At 38.6% G+C, this 23,499-nt stretch overlaps 1 protein-coding gene across 2 annotated transcripts in view; it reads right to left on the bottom strand.

The window, feature by feature from the left end:
* LOC114752237 (transformation/transcription domain-associated protein) overlaps positions 1-23,499 on the bottom strand; it is a 66,257-nt gene that overhangs the window by 1,875 nt on the left and 40,883 nt on the right. For both annotated transcript variants that reach the window (XM_028940960.1, XM_028940961.1), the window contains 17 exons: positions 23,088-23,423; positions 22,485-22,740; positions 22,126-22,348; positions 21,598-21,988; positions 20,523-20,672; positions 20,213-20,434; positions 19,853-20,074; positions 16,135-16,782; positions 15,494-15,754; positions 15,066-15,413; positions 5,216-5,628; positions 4,711-5,140; positions 3,073-4,371; positions 1,993-2,253; positions 1,588-1,878; positions 1,028-1,513; positions 74-505 (listed from right to left, as the gene is read on the bottom strand). In XM_028940960.1, the coding sequence (XP_028796793.1) occupies positions 74-505; positions 1,028-1,513; positions 1,588-1,878; positions 1,993-2,253; positions 3,073-4,371; positions 4,711-5,140; positions 5,216-5,628; positions 15,066-15,413; positions 15,494-15,754; positions 16,135-16,782; positions 19,853-20,074; positions 20,213-20,434; positions 20,523-20,672; positions 21,598-21,988; positions 22,126-22,348; positions 22,485-22,740; positions 23,088-23,423 (6,669 nt within the window). The remainder of the gene's footprint in view (positions 1-73; positions 506-1,027; positions 1,514-1,587; positions 1,879-1,992; positions 2,254-3,072; positions 4,372-4,710; positions 5,141-5,215; positions 5,629-15,065; positions 15,414-15,493; positions 15,755-16,134; positions 16,783-19,852; positions 20,075-20,212; positions 20,435-20,522; positions 20,673-21,597; positions 21,989-22,125; positions 22,349-22,484; positions 22,741-23,087; positions 23,424-23,499) is intronic.

Below are 23,499 nucleotides of genomic sequence, written 5' to 3' on the forward strand. Positions count from 1 at the left end.
TCTGTAACGAACTGCAATAATAAGATATAACGATATATTTGGCAATTTGAAAGACAACCACTCAAGGGTTTACCTGGTCTGTGAAGTACTGCCCAGGAACTTCGACATCAATAACATGGAAGTCCCGCAACACCCTACTTTCTTCTTCCAATTTCAAGACTGCCGGAAACCTGTCTTCAACATTGCTTTGAAGAACATTTTTCCAGTGTTTTAATCGCTCAGTCAACTCAGACAGGGTGGCTGGGAAAGTGGCAGTGCTTTCAGGATCAAGATCACGCTCAAAATCCTGCTTGTATTCCCTCACAAAATCAACATGCTTGTTTATTGCATCTGCAGAGAAGCAAGCCCTGCAAACGCCTGAGAGCTCTTTTTTGAGAGACTGAGGAACTTCTGCAGTAGTAGCTGTTGGATATTTGTAACAGCGGTGGAGCAGAGCATTGACCACTGCCAGAAGCCTCTCCTCAGGAAGAGTGACAAACCTTGAACCAATTTCTGTTAGTAGAACCTGCAAAATACAAGGCTCATTGATATCATAAAAGTCAAGTCAATCTTAGTCAACAAATGAACACAGTATGATGCATAGCATAACGTGTAGAATTGAATTAACATATGACGTGATCATATAGAAAATCATACTAACGCCTTGGTATCTTACAACCAGCACGGGAAAAAAAGCTAGATATTTTAAAAAAATATAAATTAACTACAGATCCAGGTTCACATGATATTTATACCCTGTTAACAAGTACCCATAACTGTGATCCACAGGCCCTTTATGATAACTAGGATACAGTACAATAAGATAATTTATTCAAGAACTAGCAGAAATTATTTAGTTTATTGTATCAAGTGTATAATTTTGAGGAACACGTCAACCTTTTAATTTTTTGATTTGTGTAACCAGTAGAGATGATCAGGAGGGAGGTTATCTAGATAACCATATGTGCCTCTGTAGCTTCTTAGCCAAGGTAAAAAAGAAGGAAAAAGAAACGTGCATCTAAAACATATTTTGTCAAATGAACATTACCTCAAGTTCACTAGCTAAATTAGCATGCTTGCTCCTAAGAGCCTCCATTATATCTTTCGCAGCATCAAAAGCACTGGCAGCTGATGCTGCAAGACCAATTGCACCAGCACGCCTTAATGTGTTCTGACTACCTTCATTGATATTGGCCGAACCTTGCTGCAAAGGTTGGTCGTTTCCATTATGCATGCTGCTTTCTGCACTTGTAGACCTTTCAGGTTCTTGCCCATGGGAGTTTCCACCATCATGGGATCCAATTCCACCACCGGACTGGGAACCTTGGTGAACTTGGTTGTCAGATGATAAGGCACCCCCACCTGGTCCTTGTACTCGTGCATTTCCATCAGCCAACCCACCAAGAGAACCTGCACTAGCACCAGAAACACTTTGTTGTGCTCTCTGCTGAGCCATTGCCATTCTTCCAATTTCTGATTTATTTGCAACATCACGTCTCTCCAGCAAGTATGTGCGTAGCCAATAATAAAGAGCCTGAAGTTCAGGAAGAAAATCAAAATCATTCAAGTTCTATATAAGCTACAGTTATGGATCCGTATAAGACTTGCCTGAGGATACACAATAGCAATCTTCAGTAGAACAAGTTTGCAACGAGGAGCTTCTGTTCTCTGTAGGGAGAGCAAGAGTTGTGGAATCCAAGAGAGCCAAACCCAATGAGGTATCTGGTCCAAGTATTTATCAAATGCCCTTCCTACAGGCTCACTAGGAGTATCAAAGCTAAGAAGGTAAAGCACTCGAGCTAGGTGGCTTCTCGAATTTGACACGCCAAATTTTACACCTTGTAAGAAGCAGCTGACAGCATATTCTAACCAAATCTCTTCCTGGGTCTCTCTGTACGCCTATCAGAATCATTTGAGAAGTAAGCACAGATCTCTAAGTCAAAAGTCATACTTCTTTTTTTGGCCAAAAGTCAAAAGTCATACTGAATGCATGAAAAACAGAAAAGTAATTACCATATCACAGTAATTTCCCCAGCTTATCCATCCCTTGGGCAAGTTTTTGAAAAGACTGATGGCATTGGAGTATGCAAGGTTAGCACTTTCAGAGTCATTTAATTTTAAGAGGAAATCTCCTTTCAGGCGGAAAATCTCTGCCTTGTGCTTTGGAGGGAAATACTCTAGATTAGTAGTGTTAATCAGATTGAGACCACTTGTTAGTTCTCCTTTCATTTCTAAATATGCCTTTGCCTGCTCTGTTATTTTAACAAATGCTTCCTGCAAATATACAAGAAAAAATAAGTGAGATGAAATCCAAAGTAGCCCCATCACATCAAAATTGTTCATGGCCTAACAGAAAACAAATCGGGAAACAAAAAAGCATGATGTGCACACAACCACTCAAACCATAACATATGATTATCGGCATTTCCATGTCTTACACGTATCACTTATCAAAAGCTTAAGTCGATGTAAGTTGCAAATGTCACAAGAAACTTGAGGTGATGCATGTTGAGTCAACATTAAAGACTAGGCTCCCATGCAACAAACTAAGACCCATGGTTATAATATTTTCAAGCAATGAATACAAGCCCATTTATATGCCTGAAGTCAAGAGACAAGATAATCTCCGTGACACATTGCCAAAACATGGATAACGGACAGCAAAGAAGGAAGAGAAAGAAATTAAAAGGCATTTACAATGAATGCATAGAAAGGGAATTTCCTATTAATGCAAGAAAAAAATAAATAGCTAACTAATAAAGAGGAAACCCCCCTAATATACAAAAACTAAGATGCATCAATAACTCCGCCAAGGAAGTTAGGAATGTCAGATTTTCATTCGCAAATACTGTTTCAAAATTGGCAAAAGAATATTTTGCATGCTTTTACCTCAGCATACTTCTAAAATAATAATTTTAATAATATATACACATTAAATTGATCCATAAATTATTATACTTCTTTCCTTTGAAGAACATGTATTATTAACTCATAATCAAGTGACTTTAGAGATAATCAATAATGCATGTTGACGTAGCAAAAGGTAAGCAGTTGACTCAAATCTTGAGCCATTGGAAATGCTAGTCATATTACCTGCACTTCCATGGTTGAGTGCCCGTACAGCTTTTCAAGTATTGTGACACAAACATCATATAGGCCTTGCTTACGAGCAATGTGAGCAAGCCTGTTCACATTCCATGCTTTGTCACGGTAGCCAAGGTGATGAAGTTGTGAATTTGTGGAGCTAAAATCTTTGAAAGCATCTATGACAGCATTATACATTTCATTCCTCCACTGCAGTAGGTCATACCAAACAGACATATGATCCCATTCATTTGGAGTTCTCAGTCTCCATGTCTCAAGAATGTCCTTGAGATCTGCATAAAGGTTTCCTTGCACACCACCTACAGAGTTTCCAGAGACTTTGTTTCCATTGGAAATATCCAACAGAATTCTGGATGACTCCTTAACTTCAACTATTTGTTGGAATTGCTGCAGAAGGGGAATTTTGGAATGAACAGACATTTCCGGCAGCTGCCACCACTGTTCTAGTGCAAGATCAACACCTTTACCCACCATGTTGTCAGCATCCACTATGCCATTTGTGTTTTTGTCATGAAGGGCAAAGTATGCTTGAATCAAACGAAGTTTTGGAGTTTCTTCCACTTGAGCTTTAGGAATTACATGATCCTTCATATATGTCCAATCAGGCAATTTCCAGAGACTGTCAAGAAGAATTTCATAATTCTCAACACTCTTACCAAAGTCTGCCAAGGCATCCCATTGACTAAGTTGACTGGCACAGTATAACCATTGCTCTTCCCAGAGACACATCTCAGCCTTCGGCACAGTGTTGTTATAAGTTCCTTGAGTTGCCTTCACCATGGCTTGGTAAAAGAGGCTTTGAGCACGCTGCCAATAACCATGCTGAACAAGAGAAAGCCCTGCCCTAGTTTCTGCAGTGATTGATCGTTTCTTCCACAAGCCACACCTCATATCTTCTTCATTAAGCAAGCGATACAGCTCAGCCAGAGACTCAGCGCACTTGGTATCATTCATGAACAGCATAACATGACTTTCAAGTAATGCTAAAGCAATGTGCCATGCATTATAAGTTTTCCCAACATATTTGATGAGTTCACTTGGCATTCGCGGTTGAGGATGACTCAGCTGAAGCCCTTCTAGCAGAGCTTGCACAACATTTGGTCTGCTGGCTTGCTGCCTCTTATGATAATCTTTAGACAGAAGAGTAATCATTGGTTTTGCCAGTGTCACCTGCTCCTCTTTATGTAATGTAACCCAGACAATTGGAAACACCAAGACCCACAAATGATAGGCAACATTAGCATCTGTGTGGGCCAATTCTCGCAATGGAATTAAAAGATCAGCCACCTGAAAAAAGGAAAAAAAAATGAGAGAAGATAGAAATTTTCCAATCTAATAATTTATTTCAGTTGGCTGACACTGCCGCAGAAAACACTAATGAAACAGAGGAACTTCTCAACCAGCCAGAGTGAAGTAAATAGCCAAAACACCATAGGTGGAAACTTTCAAAACCTAGCCATCTTATTGGCAAAGTAAGTCTAATACTGCAAGTAGGTAACAAGTTTATTCATCCTTGAGTTTCACCTATGAATATTATCATGAAAAGCAAACTCAGGATGTTGGAGATAAGCTCATTGATATGCTGAACAATAATTGCAGCTAGAGATCAAACATCAATTACTTTACCTGCAGTTTGCTCATGTTGTTAAGAAACTGGGCGTGCTTATGCACCAGGGTCTCAAATGTCAGCGGAGAGTCCTCAGTACCTTCAGAGACATCATTGACCTTGTGCTGCATTCCTGATGATTCTGGAAGAGTGCTTGAAACCAGAAGCGGTGGAACCCTGGCAGAATTTGGTGCTAGTGTGATAGGCTTATCCTCAACTAATATTGCCAGAAGAAGATCAAGGCCCTGCTTCAGCCAGAAGACATCACTCAAGGCCTCCCAATCTTGAATTTGGACAATGAACTGGAGCCTAGTGAATAGTGATTTCCCAAGGGATTCATGATAGAGAGAGAAAAATTTCATCCTAACTTCAGGATCTTTGGCTCGTAGACCAAGCATGAACTGCCTTTCAACCTTCTGGAATACCTCTTGACGAAGGGACAAAGGGTATCTGAACACATACAAAAATAACTAAGACAACATATAATGCAAGCACGGTGCAGAAAGTCACAAGTTCATTACTTACTTATTAGAATCAGCACAAATCCCATAAAGAAGTCCTAAATATTTCCTATCCCACTCTTCCAAAGAAGCAGGAGGGAAGTTTTGTTTATCAACTTGTGAAAGCTTCTGAAGAAATGAGACTATCTCCTTTGCATTGAGAAAGGAACTTGACGTGACTGATGTGCCTTGCTTACAAAAATCATCTTCAATCCATCCTTTGATTACATCAAGTATGCAAAGAAGCACACTAGCATCAGTAGCTTTCTCTGAGAGCAACGCATTCAAGATTTGAGACACTGATCGTTTGCAGTCAGGAACAATCATCACTCTTTCAGTGATCAGCTTCAAGATAGATTTTAAATTAGAGATTACCGCTCCAACATCAGAACCTTGGCGAGAAGATGTGACAGCTGAATCTGTATCTGCCCTCTGACCCTAATAATGAAGGAAAAGTCTCCCAACTTAATTCATCAAACGATTGGAAATTAACTTTTAAAATAATAATCATAATAATAAGCCTACTGTAAAAGTACAAATTATGGAGCAGATAATCAACAATGCAAGATACATTAAATCACATTAGGAAAAGCAGAAAACTCAAGCCCCTAAAAGATTCATGCATGATTATAAAATATGATTTGTTGGGTTTCAAATTCATCACATAAAACTCAAGACGGTGGAGAACTCACGCTCAAGAGAACTCAAACTGTCCATCAGCCCATATAATTTCATATGGTGTTTGCTCGACATTACCATTGATTTTCATTAAACTATTCTAGTTACTTACTTTGTCGTGTTAACTAAGACTTTTTTGTATTTTCAGTTATTTTTTGGATTACATTTCTGGCATTTAATTTGAGATCAAGTGTTCTATTTAAATAAAAACAAGATAAGATTGTGTTATGTTTTAATGAGGACAAAGTTACTCCATTTTAATTAGAATAAAGTTGTGGTCTCTTGTACTACTAAGTAGAAGTCTATTCTCTCTTTTATCATTATAAATGTAAAGTTTCTATCTAATAAAATATGTTAACAGAAAAAATAAAAACTTCGAAATTTTACATGGCATCATGCTTGAGAGGAAGGCTGTTATATTAAAAATATAAGAAGTAGTTAGTTACAGTTAGTTAGTTTAGTTAGTTGATTCCAGGTAGTTTAATGAACTAGCCGTTGGGAGCTAACCTATATAAAGGGGTTCCTAAATCAATTGTATGTTATGATGTTTGTTTTCAGTGAATATCCAATCTCTTCAGTATTCTCAGTACCTCTCTTTCTCTCGTCCCTCTGTTTCTCCTACTCTTCTCCCTCTCTTTCCTTTCTTTTTCAAATATCATAACAATTGGTATCCAGAGCCTTCGATTCTCGGCCTACCCACTGCGACTCCACACCGTATGCCAATAACGAGAACAATGGTAAACAACAAAGCATTAGACGAACGCTTACAAGTGATCGAAGATCAACTGGGCTCCGTCTCGACGCTACAGGAAACGGTTAATTGAGTCACCGATCAACTTCAGGTTCTGGCGCGAAGTATGGAGGACGTTCGACTGTTGGTGGCGACCCAGAATGAAAACCGCGAGCAACCCAGAATCTTGAACCGAAACCAAGAAATGCGAAATCACGATGCGGCGCGACCTCGGCAGATGCAGTTCACTCGAATGGAATTTCCGAAATTCTCTCGTCAAGACGTCGTCGCCTGGGTCTTGCGCTGTGAACGGTATTTCGAATTGGATAATACGCCCGAGGATGCGAAAGTGAAAATGGCGAGCTTACACCTTGATGAAGACGCGTTCCGATGGCATATTGCGTGCGAACGGCGATGGCGAGGGGCTCTGCCAGCTTGGGAAGATTACGTCGCAGAATTAAAGGATTGCTTCGGTCCTACATATGAGTCTCCGATGGGCGACCTTCTCCGTCTGCGACAACTGGGGACTCTGGCCGACTTTAATTCTGAGTTCGATCTTTGTTCTTCTAAATTTGACTTGGCCGAAGACTTGCTGGTTGATGCGTATCTTTCTTTGATTCGGGAAGAAATATCTGGGCCCGTTAGAATGTTCAGGCCCAGAACCATTAGAGAGGCTAAGAGCCTTGCCCGGATGCAGGAGATAACCAACGACAGAATTAGAGAAAAGAAAACAGGGGAAAGGGGAACTAGATATGTAGCCCCTGGTTCATTAGTGTCGTCCATGTCTCTTGCAACATCAACCCCATACAAGAATGCATTGCTTAATGGCAGCACCCAGAACAAAGATAAGCTTGCCATTACTGTCCAGAAAAACACAAACGGTGCCTTCAAGAACTTTAACAAGAATTCCAAGATTCTTACGGCCGAAGAAGAAGCTGAGCATAGGGCCAAGAACCTATGCTTCTACTGCCATGAGAAATTCTCAAGGGACCATAAGTGTCCTCAGCGACAGAAAATGCAGCTCCATTTCATTGAAATGGAAGAACCAATGGAGATCAGTGGTTGTGAGGAAAATGAACCAGAGGAAGCTGAAGATTCTATGCCACTCATATCCCTTCATGCAATTAAAGGGATTGACAGCACGGATGCCATGAGGATTCAAGGATTTGTGGGCAAAAGGAGTATTCAAGTTCTAATTGATAATGGGAGTACTCATGATTTCCTAGATTTTAACCTTGCTCAAAAATTAGGATGGAAGGATAGTGGTACTGATTTTTCTTTTGTTCAGGTTGCAGGAGGTAGAAGATTGAAGGTGCATGGAATTTGGCATGGTTTTAGATGGCGTATGCAGGGCATGGACTTTACATGTGATTTGAGAATCATAGAACTACAGACCTATGATATTGTTTTGGGTCTAAAGTGGCTCAAAACTATTAAGAGTGCTTTTTGGGAGTATGAGACCCTCACTATGCATTTCTGGTACAAGGGGCAGCTGTGTAAACTTCAAGCTACCCCTCCTAATTCAATGATGATAGTGCCACCTAAGAAGCTGGGTTACAAGAGAGATCAAGAGCAGCAAATGTTCTTGATTCACTTGCTGCAACCACAAGGGCAGCAATTGCAGCAGTGTCTTTCAATTCAAGAAGTAGAAGAAAGGGTCCCACAGGAAGTACAAGAGGCTCTAAATGATTTTGCTGACCTATTTGAGGAGCCAAAAGGTCTTCCCCCATTGAGAAAGGGTCATAACCACCCCATTGTTTTGCAGAAAGGAGCTGACCCTATAAGCTTAAAACCTTATAGATACCCTTCAGCTCAAAAAGATGTCATTGAAAAATTAGTTGGGGAATTGTTGCAGAATGGGGTTATACAAGACAGCTCCTCACCATTTTCAGCACCCATTGTTTTGGTTAAGAAAAAGGATGGCACATGGAGAATGTGCATTGACTATAGGGAGCTGAACAAGAAAACTATAAAAAATCAGTACTCAATCCCTCTCATTGAGGATTTACTTGATGAATTACAGGCTGCCAAGTGGTTCACTAAACTGGATCTAAGAGCTGGATACCACCAAATCAGAATGGTACCTGAAGATGTAGATAAAACTGCATTTAAAACTCATGCAGGGCATTATGAGTGGCTAGTAATGCCATTTGGATTGACTAATGCCCCTGCAACTTTTCAAGGAGCTATGAACAGTATTTTTAAACCATTTTTAAGAAAGTTTATTTTGGTTTTCTTTGATGATATACTGATTTATAGTTCTTCCTTGACAGATCATGTGGAGCACCTGATTCAAGCTTTCAAAATTCTAAGGGAACACCACTATTTTGTGAAGAAATCCAAGTGCACTTTTGCTGCCAAGAATGTCGAGTACTTGGGACACATTATAAGCAATGGAAGAGTTTCTACTGACCCTAAAAAAATTCAAGCAGTTGCTGATTGGCCTATTCCTCAGTCTCTTAAGCACCTAAGGGCTTTCCTAGGCTTGGCTGGCTATTATAGGCGATTTATTAAAGGGTATGGAGGGTTGGCTAAGCCCCTAACTCAACTTCTCAAGAAAAATGGGTTTAAGTGGGATGATTCTGCCACTACAGCTTTCAGCAAGCTGAAGAATGCCCTAGTTACAGCACCCGTTCTTGCTCTACCAGATTTTTCTAAGCAATTTATTGTGGAAACCGATGCATGTGGCTTGGGTATAGGCGCTGTTCTTATGCAACAAGGCCAACCGATAGCTTTTTTCAGCAAAGCTTTGGCTCCCAAGCATCTGAATCTTTCTATCTATGAGAAGGAATTGCTGGCGGTGGTGCAAGCAGTGGAACATTGGCACCAATATCTAGAAAGAACTAGATTTGTAATCAGAACAGACCAGCAAAGCCTTAAATATTTGCTTGGACAGAAGCTAAAGACCCCTTTTCAAATGTATTGGATAGCTAAATTGATGGGGTATGATTATGAGATTCAGTATAAGAAGGGAAATGATAATTCAGTAGCTGATGCCTTGTCAAGACTACCTAGTTCACAGCTGTTACAGATGTCCCTTGACACTACTTCTCCAGAATTAATGAATCAGATTCAGGAAAGTTGGAAGAATGATGCTGATTTGGCTGCCATTATTTCTGAAATTGAAAGGAAGGGGTCTGCTCTTGGAAAATACACGTGGGATGGCACTTACTTAAGGAGGAAAGACAAACTTCCAGTGGGAAATGATGCTTCATTAAGGCAGAAACTATTGGAGTGGCTTCATGCTAGTCCACAAGGGGGTCATTCAGGAATTCAAGCCACCTATCAACGAGTTAAGGGACTGTTTTGGTGGAAACATCTGCATAGGGATGTGCAGGACTTTGTTAAGGGTTGTGATACTTGTGCTCGCTGTAAATATGAGACTACTGCATCTCCAGGTTTATTGCAGCCCCTACCTGTCCCTAGCAAGGTTTGGGAAAGTGTTTCAATGGATTTCATTGAGGGTCTACCCAAATCTGGAAATAAGGAAGTTATTTGGGTTATAGTGGACAGAATGACTAAATATGCCCATTTTATTCCCCTCTCTCATCCCTATACAGCATCTACTCTTGCTCAATGTTTCCTAGACCAAGTGTATAAGTTACATGGAGCCCCGGTTGAAATCATAAGTGATAGGGATCCAATCTTCATCAGCAACTTTTGGAAAGAATTCCTTAAGGTCCTAAAGGTGGAACAAAAGCTTGCATCGGCTTACCATCCTCAAAGTGATGGTCAAACAGAGGTCTTAAACCGATGCTTAGAGGCCTACTTACGTTGTATGTGTTGGGAAAGCCCTAAGGAGTGGAGTTCTTGGGTGTCTCTAGCAGAATGGTGGTACAACACTAATTTTCACACTTCTACTAAAATTACACCTCATGAGTTGTTGTATGGGCAGAAACCTCCAATATATGTTCCCTACATCCCTAGATCTGCTGTGGTTGAAGCTATTGACAGAGGTTTTGAAGCTAGGGAAAGAATGGTAGCTGTCCTAAAGCATCATCTACACAAGGCTGCTAATACTATGAAGCAAAGGGCAGATTTAAAGCGTTCAGATAGGGAGTTTCAAGAAGGCCAATGGGTTTTCCTTAAATTGCAACCTTATAGGCAGATTTCAGCTGCAACTAGAAGCTCTCAAAAGCTGGCTCCTAGATTCTTTGGTCCCTACAGAATTCTAAAGAAGGTTGGTGCTGTTGCTTACCGTCTGGAATTACCCTCTGAATCCAGAATTCATCCTACATTCCATGTCTCAATGCTTAAACTCTGTCCAGACCCAAGTGTTAAGCAGAGACATCCACCTATTGACTGGCCAGCAGTCCCTACCACTCTATATCCAGAAAAAATATTAAACCAGAGGGTTGGCAGAAAGAAAAGAAGGATTATTACAGAGGTTCTGGTTCAATGGAAGGGACTTCCTGATGAAGAGGCGACTTGGGTATCATTATTCAGTTTACAGAACCAATTTCCAGATTTTCAGATTATTGATCCTTGAGGGCAAGGATCTTCTGAGGGGGGGGCATTGTTATATTAAAAATATAAGAAGTAGTTAGTTACAGTTAGTTAGTTTAGTTAGTTGATTCCAGGTAGTTTAATGAACTAGCCGTTGGGAGCTAACCTATATAAAGGGGTTCCTAAATCAATTGTATGTTATGATGTTTGTTTTCAGTGAATATCCAATCTCTTCAGTATTCTCAGTACCTCTCTTTCTCTCGTCCCTCTGTTTCTCCTACTCTTCTCCCTCTCTTTCCTTTCTTTTTCAAATATCATAACAAAGGCCGCATTCTATTATGTGGTCATTCTATTAGGGTTCTTGAAGTTTTTTAGTTATTTTAATCCTTTTAAATTGTTACACAGTGCCAGCAGTCTTGTGGTCTAGTGACACACTATTGTCTTCATTGGCGTTCAATTCCACATGCCACCACTAGTACCAGGAAAAAGTTGTTATAATCTGTACCAATATTAAAGGATTGGATATTACCCGTCAGGATACCTGTTATAACGGGCCATTAATACCAGGGCTCCTCTCTCACGTGTATATACTCCTTTTTTCTGATTATGAAATAGAAACAAGGAATTCATATCACCTCTCTCTATATGGTATTAGAGCCTTCCTTTCGGGTATTATATTTCTCCTCTATTCTCTATTAGTGTCAATGGTCTCGTCCACTATCTCCTAAATTCTCCTCTATCCAATTTGAGGATGCTCTTAGAGCTTTAATGCTTAATGTATACTTGTCACATACGCTTGAAAGGACTTTAGGGGTTTCAACCGGCCAGTCACTGGATTTGAAATGAAGTTGAACAAGGGCTGGAATTGATTTTGATCGCAATGGAAATGGAGATAGAGATGGATATGGATAAGAAAATGGAAATGGGGTTTAAAAGAGTGTTTGGTATGCGCATGAAATTTTGGTATAATTTTATTTAATGTGTTTTTAGTATGAAAAGTTCAAAATGCCTGATGCAACACACACTCTCAGTTTCATGGAACGATGATGATTGAGGGAGAGGAACAGAAGGAAAGAACGAACAAGACAGAGGGGAAGGAAGGGAGAGAGAATAAGAACTGAGAGGAAAACAACAGGGAGAGAGTTCACATAGCTCAAAAATATCATTCAACATATCTATATCACATGAGTTGCATGAAAGCTATTTATAGAAGCTACTGTTAAGGTTTCCTTCTCATGAAGGTAACATTAAAACAAAATAGAATATTAGGTTCCTTCCATAGGTTTCCACAAAATATATCATTCTTGTACTCCATCGATGCTCTTTATTCTCAATATTCTCCATCCCAATGCAGCACAGGTAATACCACAATTGAAGAAGCAAAAAATCAAACACATAATTGAAATTCAAAAACTCAAAACCCCTCCAAACAAAGCAATCAAACCCAAAAAAAAAAAACTTGATCTAAAACATGAGGTCCAAAAATCTGAAGAAGCATCAGAAGCAAAAAAGGCCATAAATATTAGAAGCACTAAGAACCACCACGGAGCCACCAGCGGTCACATCAAAGCACAAATGTCAACCATTGAGTCAGCAACGACCACACCGATTCACCGACGTCCACCAGCAACCCAAATCTAACAATGAAGATAGCGACTTTTACGGATTTGGTGCTTTTGATCTTCCTCTGCCTTCATTGGAACCTAATACTTCCTAGATGTCGAGGCCTTAGACCTTCTTGGTGTTGAAGAGAAAAAGGTTAAAGTTGAAGGTCCGAGAAGGAAACAAGTGGAAGACGAGGAGATCGATGTAGGATTTAAGGAGAGGAAACCAAATGGAAAAGCCTTGGATCTCTTTGACGACTCCAGATATTTGTAGAACAAGTAGAATAAGCCATATCTCGTGAGGCCAATACTGGGGAGGTCAACAGTGGCGATAGCGCCAATGAGTGGCAAAAATGAATTATTGGAGGGGGAATTGTAAATCTCAACTTTTTTATGGAAGCCAATTGTATTGCTAGGGAGCTCTTGATAAGGAGACCAATAGACAAGTTGCTAAAATAGAAAGCACGGGAGGATCGACCCCTATTTAGCGTACTAGCAAACTTTGTGATGGAAATCAATTCCATTTCCATTTGCCCCAATTCTAGAGTACCAAAAGGCGCATAAAGCATTAATTTGAAATAAAAACCCTTGGCTGTCTAAAATACTTAGGCATGGAGATGGCCAGATCAAGGGATTGTCGACAAGATTGTTGTCTCATAAAGGAAGTACACCCTAGATAGGCAAAATACAATATTATAAATCCAACTAAAGAGCGTATAGCAGTCGTATAAAGAATAATGCGGTACTTGAGATGAATCTAGGTAATGGAATCTTATTTAAAATAAATGTTCTTGAGATGTTGTAATCAATATAGAAGCTGATTCGACTAAGTCAATAATTCCTAGAAGATATACTACAGGGTATAGCACTTGTGCATAGAGAAAGCAAGCGACCTCGAGGAGAAAAGATCTATAGAAGTATTGCTAACAAGTCACCATGCTACAACTATTAGCATCCTAAATAATCCAATACAACACAATAGAACTAAATATGTGGAACTTGACCAGAATTCCATATAAGAAATGCTTGGCTTGCCAAGTCGTTAATATATTGACCAAGGGTCTGACTACAGTGGGTTTGAAGAACTATGAAGCAAGATGAGAATGCTGAACATCCATTCTCTAGCTTGGGGAGGAGTGCTGGAAAGGGTGGTTGAATTCCATTATAAAGTCATTCTATAATCTTCTACTTATTTTTATCCTTTTATATTGCTATTATGTTTCCTAGATTCTAAAGAATGAGTTGGGGAGATTCTTAAATCCCTAAACCTAAACTTTCCCTACTTAATGTACTGATTTCACATTCAATAAAATTGAACCACTGGGGGCCGACAATCCCAGTGGTATTATTTGTCACATTCTACATGTTGCACCCTACTAGGCATGAATAACAATGTATGGGCAAGTAATGACACTCAATACCAAAAGAGCCAACAAACCTACCAATAGTTGGTAGGTGTGAGGAATGAGGGAAGTAAGAAAACACAGAATCATCTACCATGGTGGCTCATGGTACAAACAATCCAACTGACTTCCAACCAAGAAGATAACGATATCAAAAGATGGGGTATATAAGGAGAAAAAGATATCTTGCTCAAGTTGGTATTGGAAAAGACAACTCACAATGCTTGAAGAAAAGCTCCAAGCAGAAATATCCAACTTGAATTAGAGTATTGAAATAAACATTGATTCAAAAGGTTATTACTATTATATACATACATGTTCAATTAAAGCTTATTTGCTTTTAATTTGTCTGCTTGGATAACATTCCTATGCATTTAAGATTAGCTTAAATTAGAAAAAATAAGGTTGATTGCTTTATTTTAATTTGAATAGAGTTATGTGATCAGGATGAACTTCTCTTTTCAGGAGTTATATGTTTTAGTTGGCGTACAAGTCTTTCTCCATTTTATCATCTAGAAATATAACATTACTTCCATCTAATGGAATAAGTTCATAGGAAAGGTTTTTCAGTGAAGTTCAAAGGAAATAATACCCGAATTCAGTATTTTTATCAGAACAGACTAATAAATTGGTATGTCAGATAAAATACAATCAAACCGAGGCAGCAGAAAAGGAAACTCCAAAGCCAGAATGGACTTGCATCTAATTGGCAGGGTCAGGTCCAGTCCCAAAGCCTAATATGTATGCCACCTTTCCATACAATGTGCTCAGAAAAAGGATGATGGGAGTTCAAGGGGATGGAGAGAACGGAACGAATAGAAGGATGATGGGATGGAACGGGAATAAGTCCACCTGCCAAGTAGTTCAATTGGCGAGGGAGAGGAATGATTCTCAATTCCCCTCATACTCCCCAGTGCCCAAATCTATTCCCTTTGGGGCAACTGATTAAACAAATTTAACATCCTTGAATCCAAAGAATGAAAGTGAAAATAGAAAAGGAAAAATGCTGCTTACTTGTCTTGAATGAGATCCCGCTGATGAACCCATATCACGTTGTAATCGTTGAAGGATGCGAACTAATATAGAAGGTTCAATGAAGTTTCTTTGCACCTCCATCAAGGTTCTAATAACAAGCAATAAGAAACTAATTGAGCTAGCAACATTATCATCACCAGATGTTTGAGGGGCGGTGACAGTAGATACATGCTTCTGGATCAAATCATCCAGCTTCTGGCTCAACAGTTTTACATCTGCTGGTGTTGTAGCTGCTTCCGGAGGAAAAGCAACAAATATCATCTTCAACAGGGAGCAAAAAGACTTCCCACCATCTAACAATTTATGCTTGAAACATGGTTCAAGAATCTGGGAGGAGACACGAATGACTTATTACAAATGTACAATTTGTTCAGCAAATCAAATAAAGAAAACAAATAGAGGCCTACTTGAGATATCTGGTTAATGTTGTTTCTTATGAACAAGTGTGGCTGTTTCTCCAACACCTTGTTCATGACATCCAAACCCTGTGCCAGAGCTGTAGAAGGGTCCTTTGCCTGAGATGGTTGAATACTGCTCAGCAGCTTTTCCAAATAATTAAATTTTACGTTGGCATTAGGCCACACTTCCAAAGCTTGTGAAAGTAACTCCAAAGCTTGTTTATACATAGCACTCGCCTCTTTATCCTTAGGCTCTATGACCAGTGCAACCTAATTTTACCAGTAAGAGTTAATAATCATAAACAATGGGTATTGAGGAGTGGAGGGTTGCTAAAGATACAATCAATCATAATGCTTTCACTTAACTTTCAATTTTGCCTCAACCAGTACTACCACTTCTATCACATTTATGCATGCAGATCCAATTGTTCTTGGTTAAGACATGGAGGGGCAGGTAAAGATAACAGTGCATATGTCAAAACCATTTGCACAACTCAAAATGAGTTTATCAGAGAGATGGTCTAGCACCCGTTTAATCCATTATATATGGGATATAAATTCCTCACAATTGGAAGAACCTATGGAGTATTTAAATAGACAGCATCAACGCTATGTAATGGTAAAATAGCAAGATTAGAATAAAGCCTCACTCTGATAAGAAAATTAATAATCATTTCCTCCATAGCAGCATTTGGTTTGAATTCCTCATCAGGTTGACTAGCAGACCCTGGAGTTTCAATGTTAGGAATTGATGATGGACCACCAGGTGACATAACACATAAGGATTGCAAACCAGGTTCCACTTTTACTCGCTTGGTTGCATCATCAGGAAATGTAGACCCATCTATGGATCGCTTAGCATCAGCTGAGCTAGTGGTAAAGTCATCATTGATCTGACTGGGGGCTTCAGCATCAGTTACAGCTTTCATTTCATTTTGCCTTTGCCTCTCCCAGTTAACAACTAATCCAGCAAGCTCAATGGCAAGACGTCTGTTTTCAGCTGTGGTGTTGTATGGCAATCCAAGACGACTCAGAGAATTCACCATCTGAGGAACAAACTGCGCTCTGCAGCTGTAGAAGAGATCTGAATGGCGAACAATAAGCTGGAATATGTGAATAAGGTTGGGAATTGAATGACCTTCTTCAACTAGGATCTTCTTAGTATATCGGATCCATATGGGCATCCGGGAATCACCAAGAGGCAGACGGCGTGGCAATGCTGGCATCAATATGTCAAGAGCCTGCTTGACCAACATTTTATTTTCTGGCTGACAAGTCCTAAGGAGTGCTACAAAAACCTGCAGTTTCAAATTTTTGTTAATGGTGGACAATATGTACAAATATGGATAAAAATATCCCATATTTGCATACGATTCCAAAAATTCATCCCCAGACTGACTATAGATCAAACTTGAAAGTCTTTATGTGAGCCTGGTTCAGCAATAAGTTGATTTTAATCAACCTAGTTTTGGATGAGCCATTAAAAGCACAAGAACACAGCAAATTCTTTTAAGATTTTTCCATTTCCATGCAAGTATTCTTGCAAACAAATATCAGAATTACCACTGCTAACTGCAATCAGCCTAAAGTACAGAATAAAGCAATGACATAAAAGAAGCCAGTCCCATATATACATGTTACAACACCCTTCTTGCAAGGATATAATATAAATAATAAAAACCAGGAAATACATACACCAAACATTTCAAGGTATAACAAGGTAAACTATCATTCTAGACGAAAAAGAAATATAGGAAAATGAGTTAATAAATAATCACAAAGTGCTCAAGAATTTTTGTTAGGAGGTTCAAATGTTAAACTCTCACTCCCACATGCAGAGAAACCACTGCAACCAATTCATCAGGATAACTAGCCCAGAAGCATGATTCTGGGAACCATACTGACTTGGTTAGCTCAACTGGTTGAACCAGGAATCAGTCTAGTGTCCAATCTGGAAAATGAAGAAAACGAGAACTCACCTAAAAGGAAAACCTGCTTTGAACGGGTCAAAACTAACATTTTGACTAGTTTGGTTGGTAGTGTTTTTCTTAAAATGCAGCAAACAAAGGAGAAGCGGTGAAGAAGGGGGAATAAGAGGAAAAGGAGAACAGAAGGTCCCAGAATGTTAATAGGAAACAAACAAATTGATGTTAGGACCACTTTTGGAAATCTAGGAAAATACATGTTAAGGGAAACGTACCTTTTTGTTATTGACTTGCTATTTTGAAGAAAGAGTAGGGTAGCTATAGGACCACTGTAGTCAAAGTATATGAGTCCGGGGTTGTGAAAGTCACTTTCTGGGTTTTTAATCCTTCTTATGGTTGACAGAGAAAGGTAAAGAAGAATTTTGAGGTGTGGCTTAGGCCTTTGAAGGAAGGAAAGCCAATCCTCTCAATGATCTTGTTGTGTCTATGTTCTAGAGTTCTTGTCCTGTGTGTTGTATCTTGAGTTGTCAGAGATGGGGGTGTGTGTATTGTATCTTTTGTTTGTCATGTTTTGTAATCATCTTATATGCAGTAACAGTATTGTTAATCTCAAGGACTCCCATTCTTTGTTGTCTATTCCTGGTTTTTAGTCGTCTTGTGAGTTTGTTTAGAAGAGGGTTCTATCAATCACAAAGTGGTTTTAAAGTACACAGATCTAAACCTTCTTTTGTTCTTGTAGTGCGATGCAAGTTTGCTAGAAATCTTGAAACTTGAAAGGAGTTTTGCAAGAAAAGCGAGAGAAGAAGGTGGAATCATGGAGAGTCGGATTTTAACTGTAGTTTGAACCTGAGTAATGACAAATCCAAATGAAAGCTAACTGAAAATCTCAAGTTTATACCTCTGTTGAGAGAGAAAAGCTATAAATCAGAGTGATAGAAAATATGGGAACAAATATCTTAGGAAAAAATGATAGAACATAGGAGTTAAAATATTTTGGGAATAGCTTACCATAAAAGAGAGCTTTAATTTATTTATATTATCTTTTGGGCAAGTGCCAAGATATTTTGCTAGCAAGTTGTTATGCAAGCAGATGCATTTTCATTACAAGTGCCAAGATAGTTTAGCTGTTATGCAAGTGGATGCCCTTTTCTTTTTATTATTTGCAAGTTGATGGAAGAAGCCTTAGTCTATAAATAGGAGATCTTATGTACTTTGAAATTAGATTCTGATGAATGAATGATATTATGAGTTATGTGATTCTCTCAAGCCTCCGTTCTCTCTCCCTCTGTTCTGATTCTCTCTCCTTTTCTCCCTGTTTCGGTCACCCTTTCCCTTCCACCATCTCTGTTTCTATCTCTACTCCCTTAAATCTCTTCAGTTTGCATCTATTCAAGTGTGTGTGAGATAACAGAGCCTTTTCGTTGGAATCTTGTGAGGAGAAAGAGGAAAACAAAAACGAATAAGCCTGGAAGAAGAGGCAGCGTAGCTCAGTAAGACCTGAGGTGGAGCCACTCAATGATCTTAAATTAGCGGAAGTCCAATAGGAAAGCATACATTTGTGCTTCTCGAGAAGCAGAGAAGATAAAATTGAAACTTTCGAAGTTTAAACTTCTGGTCGCACACCTATTTGCCTCAGCAATTTGGGAATTTGAAAAGTTGCATCTCAAGGAAACTTTAGTTCAAATAATGTTTTGTGCCATCCATTTAATCTTCTGTTGATTCATTCATTGGACCAGAAAAAAAATATATAATTAGCTCATTCAGTATCAAGATCATAAGTTATCAATGAATGAATATGATAGAGAATTGTAAAAGAGAGTGAAAGAGAAAGGAAAGAGCAGAGGAGAAAAAGAGCAACTGGAATTAACTGAATAATTCGATAAATCAAAACATGAGGAAAACTGATCACTACACATATTTATAAGTCATGGTAAGTCCTCATCCTAATTAAATATCTAACTCAAAACCTTAAATATCTAATTCAAATAATAAAATATTCTATCTAAATCTTAATAAAACATTCTACCCAAATCTTAATAAAGCAAACTAATAAAATATTCTAAATAAACTAACCTTACTACCCTTGACCACTTATTTACAAATCACATATTAGAACAATGCAATAATCGGAAGAGAATTAAAATTTGATTGGAACGCCATTTTTTAAAAGAAATTACATGTTAAGAAAACTATTAAAATTTACATTTTCATACATACTAATTTTTCCCATACATGATTAGGTGATAAATGTATTAATATAACATTACATTAATTTAGATAGGACTGGTTTGACTGTCCAACCAGTTCGACCTGTAAACCAAAACATTGACCAATCCGGCCTGACATCCCAGAAGCATTAAATATAGAAAATGCATGCTAAGTAAAGGAAGTTCCTCAGTAACCTGAGTACAGACCATTTAAACAAAGATCCAGGCTTGCATACCTGAAGTATTATTTTTTCAGGAGCCTGATAAGCCTCCAAGAAATGGCAAACATTCACAAACGCCCACTGTTTGCTTGCAGTGTCTTCGCGCTTCAAATGATTCCACCCAAACTTTATTAATTCCTTCCGGTGATGGACGAGATCATTCTGAAGATATTTAAGGAGCAAAGTGGCAAGCTGCAACAATTCTATTCGTAAAGGCTCGTCATACTCAGCAGAAACCTGAAGAAGGGGAGCAAGATTCATTGAGGTACCAAACTTACTGAACCAGAAACTGGATCAAGCAGACTTCACAAATTATGAACAGGTCCAATAACAAGCAAGAACAAATATTAAATTCCGCATAGCATCAGGATATACCTCTTCAGGAGGATCAAGAAGTTTATCAACGATTGTTTTTATAATAGCAGGATCAACAACCTCCCAACTTTGCCCATTTTGAAAGGCATGAGCTAACATAGGAAGAATAAGCATTTGCATTACAACCACCAAATGGTCATGACCAAGTTGTTTTGATTGAAAAAGGTTCAGAAAATGCAACAAGAGGGCCTTTTTCATGCTGGGCGGATAACCTTCGGCAACCTAAAAGGCACCAAGAAAATTTTCATAACATTCACATAAAAATATGAATTGACACCTCAAGAGATGAAATTTAGACATAACAAAATACCTCAATGATATAAAACTCCTTCAGGAATGTATAATCAATACGGCTATGAAATAAAAATATGGTAAGTATATCAAACAGAACATTCACTTCATTCTTATCATGCCTCAAGTAATTCAGAAAGCATTTGACAAGCCACTTGCTTTCTTTAACCTGCAATAAATGATAATGAAAGCGGGTTAGCAGGCTAAAATTGATAGCATCTTTTGTCACGTCAATCCAAGATTTGGACCATTTAATGAGCTCATAGAAAATAGCTATGTCAAATGTATAATTTGTCAATGAAGTGGAGAAAATTTGGGACAAGTTGGAGAGAACTCAAAAGGAAAATACAGCAGAATCAGCATTTGAACAAAAAGGCAAAACATAGAAAATATCATACAGAGTCATAGAGCAATACAAAACCCATAATGCGGACCCAATGACAGCAATAAAAATTATACATGGGAGTCTGTGGATAAAAAAAAAAAAAAACACATCTTAACGCAAAGACATCTTTGCATGGTGTTATAATTAAAAGTTGCAATATTCTTCCAACCATACATTATGCATGGATTAATTGCTTGACAGAATTTCTAGACAGTAAAGGTACAATGACACACGATATTACAAGAAGGCACAAAATGTGGGGGGGGGGGGGGAAAGCTGTACAATGACATATAAATTGATGCATTTCTATAGCTCATGCGTATTTTAACATCCAATTAATCATTACATTGTATATCAATAAGATCAAATTTCAGGCAAACCAAAATGGGAACCAGCAACGAAATAATGTCATTCATAAAAAAAATATTCCAAGCATGATCCAGGGTGATGAAATTGGTCAAATCTATACAAAAGTCTAAGCAAGCAATGCCAGCACATTGAAGTTAGCTGGTCATGAGATCTTACGGAGGCCTTTGCTCTATCTTGGGATGCCTTAGAGCAGAAATCAATGATAGAAAAGAACCAAAACATTGATAAGGATTTTTTTTTTTTTTGGGGCCAGCGATAAGGATTCTGGTTAGCTCACAACAACCAACAACAATAACTTATCTGATATTAAATTAAGCTCTCTATTTATCATATTACTTACTTGTACTAGGCTCAACTCTTGCTCATTTTGCAGACGGGATATTCTAGCAGGTGACTTCCAAACAAGTACTAACGTATCGAACACCATACGATTACTTTGTAACCAGCCAGGAATGGATTTCACCAAGGTTTTTATCAGTGCTAGTCCCTGAAAGTAAGCATCTGAAGTTGCATTGGGAGGTGTTGCAGGTGGATTGGAAGCATCAGTGGATGCAGCAACAAGGCTCTCTTCTGCTAATAAACCAGACTGTGTGCTGGTTGATGCAGCAGCCATTGTAACATCAGATTTTGGCAGAAATTCAGAGAAAGCACTTGCAAGTATTTTCTGTGGTGATTTTGCAAGTTCATCCCTTAGTGGCTGACCAGCATCTGACCGAATTATATACATAAACCTGAATTGAAAACCCCCCCCCCAAAAAAAAAAAGAAGGAAAAAAAAGCAAATAAAAATAAAATGAAAAGAAAATGGAAACTAGTTAGCACTCAATCTTATGAAGTGCTTATAATTCTAATCTAGCACTGAAACTTACCGCCTGAAATACTTTGGGTCATTTAGTCGGGCAAGAAAATAATCAACTGCAAGGGGTGCATAGCGATTTAAAAATTTGGTGAGTGGAAGGCGGTATGGACAATTAATTTCACTGTAAACTTGTCCTGGGGGAAGAGCTCCTTCCAAATCAATAGTCAAGGTTACAAGCTCATCAAGAAACTTTGAAGCCGCAGCAGGAAGCAAGTGAAAAAGCTCGATTATAGCTGTGACAATAGAGAATAACATTATCGGTACATTGAGAGCTAAGGACAATAGACAATAACGTCATCACTGCATCAACAGCTAAGGATGATGCATCCGCAACACTTGGATAAACAGATTAAATGATTGAAGTAAAACCTGCAGCAATCTTTGGTTCTTCACCCGCCTTCCATGACTTCTGACTCTGTGCAAGCTTTTCAGGCTCCAGCCACCTCTTTAGATGCTCCAAAAGCTTACCACCCAATGTAACATTAAACCAATTGGACAACAGCTCAAGTAGACGGGCCAGGCCTTGCAGAAGGGGCATGCTCAGATTTTTTGTGTGCGCCAAATTGACTAATATTGGCCTAAGGCTACTTTGCAGAAGTTCTTTGGGCATCCTTTGATTGATTACCTAAATGCAAGCGACAGCAAAGAAAATGACCCAAATAAATCCCCAGCAGGTTCAAGAGCATGCATGTACAGCAAAAGCATAAAGAAATCTACAACTGTAACAGTTTCATATGGTAATTTAAGCTACCACAACAATATTATACTGCTAAATAAACAAGAAAACAATCGATGGAAAGACCAGACAATCAAGCACAGATGATCAAGGACACTAAAGATATTTTCAAGACAGATGTTCTGAGATAGATGAAGCAGCATCTGTAAACAAGCATCACCAAAGACATACAAACTTCAAAAACATCCTAGTCCAACAAAGAAGCATGAATTACAATATTATGAAGTCATTTTTACCTGTCGAAGGCCCTCTTTTGCAACAGCAACAATTTCTGGTGTCCTACAAGTCAGAGATTTAAAAAACATCGATATAATCTTTGCACGCAGTTCAGAATGATTTGGAGTCTTAAAATCAGCCCATGCCATTGTTGTGCAGAGTAGCTCAATGCAAGCTGTTCTAAGTTTTGTCAATGATGTCACCACTTTTGGGTTGAAAATCTTTGTAGCCAGTGCATTATCATCAGACTCAGCTATTTGCAATGCTTCTTGCAAGAAATTAACTAGCTCTGGAGTCAACTTCAGAAGAGGCGGCCTCAATGCTAAACAGAAATTTAATGCCGTAACTGTTCCAACCTATACAAGAAATAATCGAGTAATCAAATATACAAATAACTTGATATAAAAGTTTATACGTAGAACCAAAACAGCT

This window comes from Neltuma alba, unplaced genomic scaffold (genome assembly GCF_004799145.2).
Source record: "Neltuma alba isolate B1F8T4 unplaced genomic scaffold, ASM479914v2 tig00007294_pilon, whole genome shotgun sequence".
Taxonomy (NCBI): Eukaryota; Viridiplantae; Streptophyta; class Magnoliopsida; order Fabales; family Fabaceae; genus Neltuma; species Neltuma alba.